A 7,017-nucleotide genomic window follows, 5' to 3' on the forward strand; every position below is an offset into this window, starting at 1 on the left:
GGTCAGACATTGGAGTTGGATGTTTTTGATGTCTATTTTATCATTGGATTATCGCGGAGAGGTGCACGACCCATCTTGACCGGAAGTAGGCCTTCCGGGGAAAAGATGGGGGAGGTGATGGAACGGGTTTGTCCTGGGGCACAGTTTGGATCAAACAGTGCCAAAGTAGATATTGTCACAGTTCCAGACCTAGTGCTACGAGTGATACTATTCACTACCACACGAACGGCTGGGGTACAGGCGCCCCACGAGGCCAGCAAGAATCATCTACTACTGGCAACCGAGTGTCTCCACCCTACGCTGTTTGACTGGGCCACGGCAGTGACTACAAACATCAAGAGGCAGCTTATGAAGTGTAAGCGTGGAGGCAACAAACAGTTCGGGTATGGATAGATTGTGGTATCCTTCTTCTTGGAGCGACTGCCGCTTTTCCGGATTCAGGGAGGTATAGTGGCAGATCCAGTGCCACGGGAACTGAGGTTGGCTCGATGGGCAGCAATCATGCCCAGAGGAGGAGGGGGCCAGCAGATGGCCTGGAGGCCCGAGTTCTTCATATGGCTTCGTCACTAGATGATCGTTATAGAGGACTGGCCCTATGCGGGCACCGATTTTACTGGAGACCCAGATCTCCCATTGCCTGCGGGAGAAGACTGGGATGAGGAGCTTGGTAAGAACTCTTTGTGTTTTTGATGTATTTAATTTTTTTTGTAATACATGACTGTCTCTGAGAACAACTATATATATGTATGCGGATGTTGGTGTAGAGCGACCAGCTGATCTGTCTCACATAGCACGGAGGGTACAACCCGTAGCCGACCCTCAGGTAGAGGGTGGTGTGGGTGATGAGCTAGTATAGAACCTTGAGGCACTCACTCGAGGGATTCCAGACTATGCCAGATTGGCGGATGTGCCCTTCGCGTACCAGAGGCACACAGTGGGAGTACCAACTCGCGTCCATCGTCTGCCGAGACGTTTGGTGCGAGTGGTGACATGCTATCATGAGCATCACCATGATTAGATGCCTAGGTTTCATTTTTGCATATTTTTGAGAGACATGTTGTCTGCGGCCATATGAGATTCGGACATGTATTATTTTTTTGGATTATGTCATGCGCGCAGCGCAAACATTATGATACACACGTATATATATACATATGCCTATGGTTTATTATTGTGCTTGTATAATGTTTTGATTACAAATTACGCAAATGTCTATCTAATACATGATTAGCCAATGCATCAGATAATGTGTTTAATTGTCGTGGAATATGTTGATATGTGATAAAATCAAAGTTCCTTTCTAACAATCTCACACGTAAATACAACCTTAGAATGCGATGGTCTCTGACGGAATATTGCCCGTTGAGCTGGTGGACGACAAGTTGAGAGTCCAGGTTCACTACCAATGCACGAATGCCGAGGTTAATTGCTTCAGCAAGTAGCTCGATTACAACACAATATTCGGCGACATTGTTAGTGGTACGACCCAAACACACACCTTGAAAATCTATCAACTTATTTTAAGTTGATCTTTCTTATGAAGTTTGCCTTTTGGGTTCACCACGAGATGTAGATGTAATTCCTGAAATGCAATCTAAAGATGATAATCAAGCTTTTATCTCTTTTCAGCAATGAAAATCCTAGCTACAAGGGGAAAAGAAAGACACAATCTTTTCTCAAAGAGCAAAGAGCACACTGTAAATGCACTTTTCCTAAATCAAGCCAAATAGGCTGTCAATATGCAAATGCACATGTGCATGTATTTGTTTTTCACTTTCTTAATATTGATGCCTAAAAAGAAAGTTGTTGTACAAATTTGAATTCGTTTTCAAGTGAAAAACACAAACAAGCTTCTTTTCGAAATCAAAAGGTAGAGACGATTACGACACTTTATGATTTTGAAGTAAACACTTGTTTTGACACTAGAAATTCACAAATTCAAGCCAAAGGCAAAAGTAAAAGCATAATCAACTGTCAACAGCAAATAAACTTTCTCCTAAGATCAAAATCGACACTTACGACAGATCTAAATCAAAGGACGACAGTATGGCTATTCTACTTTTGCAACGGGAAACTGTAAATGACGCAACAAACACATAAAAACAAATACAATTTCTTTTATACAACTGAGGCGGAATTGAGGCAAAGAAAAGGGGTTTTTAAACAGACACACACACTGACCACAGGCTGCAAAAATCAGAGACAAAACTGGAAAAAATGAGCAAAGAACCTCAGCTGCACAGGGCTAAGCTGATCAACGCACCTGGTACACAGAGAAACTGGATTGAAACGCAGGTTTCCCTCTCGGGAATTGCACTAAAATGCAGAAACTCTTCACAGCACCTGTGCTGGGGCAGAAACGAGAATTCTATCTGGGTTCTAGGTCACGGTTTGCAGTTTAATCTATGGTTTTTGGCCGGGTAAAAGCAATCAGTAATGCACAATCAGAGGGTGGATTTAAAGGAGGTCTAAGAGCTATCACAAAGGGTAATCAGATCATTTGTGAATCAGCTGTTCAAATCATAAACAAATCCAGTGAATGGATTGAAGTAGCAGGTGTCTACTTTGCATTTGATAATGGCAAATGCAGTTCGATTGCTACTTCTGTGTTTATGAAACAAACAACAAGAGAAACACAAACAAACTAACTAGACACGATCCCCAGAGGAGTCGCCATTCTGTTAACGGGAAAAGTGTCTACTCAGAACGCCCCTATCCCACTAAGGTGTGACAGTACCTTAGAAACAAACAGAGAAAACTACTTTCGTATTCTTCTTTATGAACTATAAACGAAGAGGAATAGGATGAACCAACCTGTGTCTTGCGCTAGTCCTTTGATCCAATCTCTTTCCTCTTTGACAGCTTCCAGCTACCTACTCCCTTACTTGCCCAGCTTCACCAAGTTCCTGCAAGATCACAGAAGAGGAAAACTACACAAAGACATGGATTTATGTTCATAAATAGCTTAGGATCAGATTTAAGCTAAACATGCAAATATAACAAAACATCATTGATACACAAGCATGTAGGAGAAACTCAAATAGTTTTATTGATATAACAAGAAGGTCTAGGAGGAGTTACAACCGATGATTCCTGATCCAGCATCAACCCCCCAACAAAGGAATCCCCTCTTCACCTCCAACAAAGCATAAATCACCCAATACTCTAATCTCTATCTCAAAACCAACAGCAATTCTCTGCAATGTACAAAATTCCAGCCTCTGGATCTCTTGGTGAGGGATCCATATATAGATGTATGCAAAGAGGATGAGTCAGCTCATGAATTGATTAGTGGCCTCTCTCTGTCAGTTCTTGCTTCCACTTGGAGACTGAGAGCCTCTTACTCATCACTGGTCGAATTCAGTGAGGCAAGTGTCATTGGAGAAGATTCTGGAAGCTTCCATTGTCTCTCCACCTCGTGGAATGACTCTGCCACTTGTCATTTCCCACTCAACGCACCCTGGTAGTGCATTCAAGTGCGTTGCAACGCACCTAGCCAGTGTATTTGGGTGCTTTGCAACACAACTAGCTAGTGGAGCAACTGAAATGATCCTGATTTGACTAGTTCTGAGCAGTTTCTGGTGGAGAACTTCTGGGAGAAGCTGTAATTTGTTGACCTTGTTTCTTTAGGAGCTGGAACAACACTTTTAGGGACTTAGGATCCCTTGGTTTATGGACATTTCATGCTTAGAGCTATAAGGCACAAAAATGTCTATAACAAAGAGGAACGAAACAAAGTGAGAGGCCGCATTAGTGGGGTAGGAGAAACTGCCTTGATACAATCCACGTGCCTCAACTGCATTGAATCATTTCTTCAGGACAATTTTAGAAAGACTCTAGAAGAAGATTCAATCATATACAAGTGAGTTGGTTAGCTAGGAGGTAGACATGTTGAACATGCAAAAGAGTTGGACATGCAAAAGAGACAGAGGTAAAGACGTTGGGTATGCAAGAAGGACGAGAGGCAGACATGTGGTAAAATTGTGGGCCCCATAGTATTTTACGTGTTTGAGATATATTTTTGTCTTATACATTTTTTTTTCATGTGTGACAAGTGTCTATTTAAAAGCTCTGTCTTTAACTTGTTTAAAAGATCTGTCTTTAGCTTGTTACGATACAATTTGTCTTTGCTTTTATACATTACAGTTTCATAGCAGTGAACTGTTACAGCGTTTGAGATCCAATTTAATTTGACAGCCTTTGCACTTCAATTGTCGATCTGTTGCAAACCCTAGTATTGTGGTATGCGCCATTCTTTCACAATATTCACGTATAAACAGACAACGCATTTAATATTTTTAGGAATGTTAGCAATTGGACAGATCCACTTCTAACTGGTTTATCAACTAAGCATATCATTTATTTATCATTTAATGGAAATTGAGATCATCATAAACAAAATGAAAACTTTTATACCATTCAAGACTTCTGCATTTTGTTCAATAGAAAAACTTGCAGGTTCGAATAAGGGTTCAATTTTCACTTCTTCCTTAACTAATGTTTTCATATTAATATGCTAAAGATATTTTAAGTTTCTTATTTTCAGCACAATTGCGTGGGATATATTTTCAAATCTTGAAGTTGTGACAACCGGACACTCTAAGGAATGAAATTTGTCTTCATCTTCTTACCATATATTGTATATTTTGCAAGATGTCTTCTCACGCAGGGTACTATTGCTTTTAATTTTGAGCTGGTGAGATTTTTAATTTCGAGCTGGTGAGATTTGGGATAGGCCAATTTATATTTTATTTCCAAATAGTCTGCATGTTGAGCTATCACATCTTGCAGCACTTGGTTATGCAGGAATACTTTTGTTGTACTCTCTCATTGGTTAGAGGACTTTTCGGCTAAGCAGTGTCCACAACTCTGTTGTCCTGTAAGGGAAAAAATTCCTGGCCTGACCATGCAATTTAGTTCATTCCTTTATATCAAAATTATCTGGGCAACTAAATCTGCCATCAACCTAGAAGGTTCTTAAAACCTCCTCCTCAGAAGAGGTTCTGCCTTAAAATTAACTTGTCTAAAGACCTTGAAAAGGAAAGGCTCTCACCCAGCACCTCACGTTCTTCAATGTCCCAATGTTGCAAATATCATGTTGGTGAATATATTGCCAAGAGACTGAAAAGAAACTTATCAGAAATAATAGAGTATCGAGAAAACCAAATGCACCAGCAGAACATTCTGTTAATCAGGCAATGCAAATTCCAGCTATTCAGAATCACTTTCAATCACAAGAAGTGTGTCTCCCATTGCAAAATCAACAGCAAAGCTCAATGCAGCCTCATTATCCCCCGGTGCAGCAACATCCCATGCATACAATGGCACAACCTCAAGAGAACCAAATTGTTCCTACATAATGGCACTACAAACAGGTGAGTTTGCAGCATTGACATTTGCTTTTGTCATAGTCCATGTTTCACAATTTTAAATGAAACCCCAGCTTTGAAGAGAAAGCTGTGCAATTGAGTGGTAGTGATTGCGATCTTAAATTCTTTGCAGCCTCAGCAACATTTAGATCAGCTGAAGCCTGTTCCCATCGCAATGCCTATGCCCCCTAGCAATACATCACATCCTATAGCAGCAGCAGCTTTTGTGGTTGGTGGAGGTCCAGCTCCTACATTGACATGCAATTGGACAATACATACATCTCCTGAAGGGATGACGTATTATTATAACAGACTTACTGGAGAAAGCAAGGTGAAGATCTGAAGATTTCCATTTTTTTAAAAATTACAGGTCTTTAATTTGCATCAATCCATATGGAAGAGTGAACCTCACAAGTTCCATGTCTTGACAGTGGGAGAAACCTGGAGAATTGACAACATTTGAAAAGCAGAAAGAACAACCACCATCACAAGTTCTGCAGCCGCAGATGCAAATGCAGTAGACATGTTCATATCCTTAGTTTCAGTTTCAACCTCAGCAGCTGCAACAATCACAAATTATACAACCAGTAGCAACACTGGTGAGTTTTTGGTTCTGCTGAGCTCCTCTTTTTGGTTCTCTTCAATACAAATTTGTTTTGCAAAGGTCTTGAATCTTTCACATCACCTCGAAAGAGTGAAATTCACCTACACAATGTGTAGCAGGGGCAGAAGCCTGCAGAGCCAAAAGTATTTGAACGGCAGCAACAACAATGCTGATATGCTAAGCAATTGTGAAAGGTCTGTGTCTATTTAAGCATGAAGTTTGACTTGAGCTTTGATCTTTCTCAACACAATACAAAATCTCTGTTCTGCAAAAAATGTGCCAAGTTATATTCCATTGTTACATAGGATAAGAGCAAATATCACATGACCAAACATTCTACAACTCCATGTAATAAAATTAATTCATAGTCAGGATTGTTTAACTGTACAACAGAAACATTAGACTCTAAATCATGCAATTTTTGTAGTGATACACTTGATACCTCAAAAGTTATAATGCATTCCATGCTCCCATGACGACACTTGTGCTTCAAATCGGTACCCTGACTCCATAAATTCATGTCTTATTCTGAATGAAGCAGATACAAAATTTGGCGTTTGTTATGGCTATGGCCTATTTTCTATGTAGGGTACACAAATGTAGACTAATGGGATATGCTGTTTATTTCCTACTCCCCTGCTTTGAGCAACCTTGGATCTTTAAGGAGAGGATTAATTGGAGGGGGACCGATCACCAAGATTGATATGAGCGAAATTATGAGTAGATAGAACACATTGATTGAGAATTTGTAAGTAGCCAGTGCAGATATCCTAAGAAACTGTGAAAGGTCTATGTCTATTTAAGCATGAAGTTTCTCTTGAACTGTGAGCTTTTTCAACACAATACAAAATCTCTGTTCTGTGAAAAATGTGCCAAGTTATATTCCATTTTTACATAGGATAAGATCAAATATCACATGAGCAAACATTATACAACTCCATGTAATAAAATTAATTCATAGTCAGGATTGTTTAACTGTACAACAGAAACATTAGACTCTAAATCATGCAACTTTTGTAGTGATACAATTGATACCTCAAAAGA

General features: G+C 40.0%; 1 protein-coding gene across 1 annotated transcript; it reads left to right on the forward strand.

The window, feature by feature from the left end:
- Nucleotides 1–5,505: 5,505 nt before the first annotated feature.
- On the forward strand, nt 5,506–5,962 carry LOC149172991 (flowering time control protein FCA-like). Its single transcript, XM_089427863.1, has 2 exons — nt 5,506–5,700; nt 5,801–5,962. Exons 1-2 carry the CDS (start codon nt 5,545–5,547, stop codon nt 5,888–5,890), a joined length of 246 nt encoding a protein of 81 aa, XP_089283989.1. The 5' UTR covers nt 5,506–5,544; the 3' UTR covers nt 5,891–5,962.
- The last annotated feature ends 1,055 nt before the right edge of the window (nt 5,963–7,017 follow it).

Source organism: Pinus tabuliformis, chromosome 4_2 (genome assembly GCF_031772625.1).
Source record: "Pinus tabuliformis cultivar Carrire ecotype Pingquan chromosome 4_2, CPIR1, whole genome shotgun sequence".
In the NCBI taxonomy this organism is placed as follows: domain Eukaryota; kingdom Viridiplantae; phylum Streptophyta; class Pinopsida; order Pinales; family Pinaceae; genus Pinus; species Pinus tabuliformis.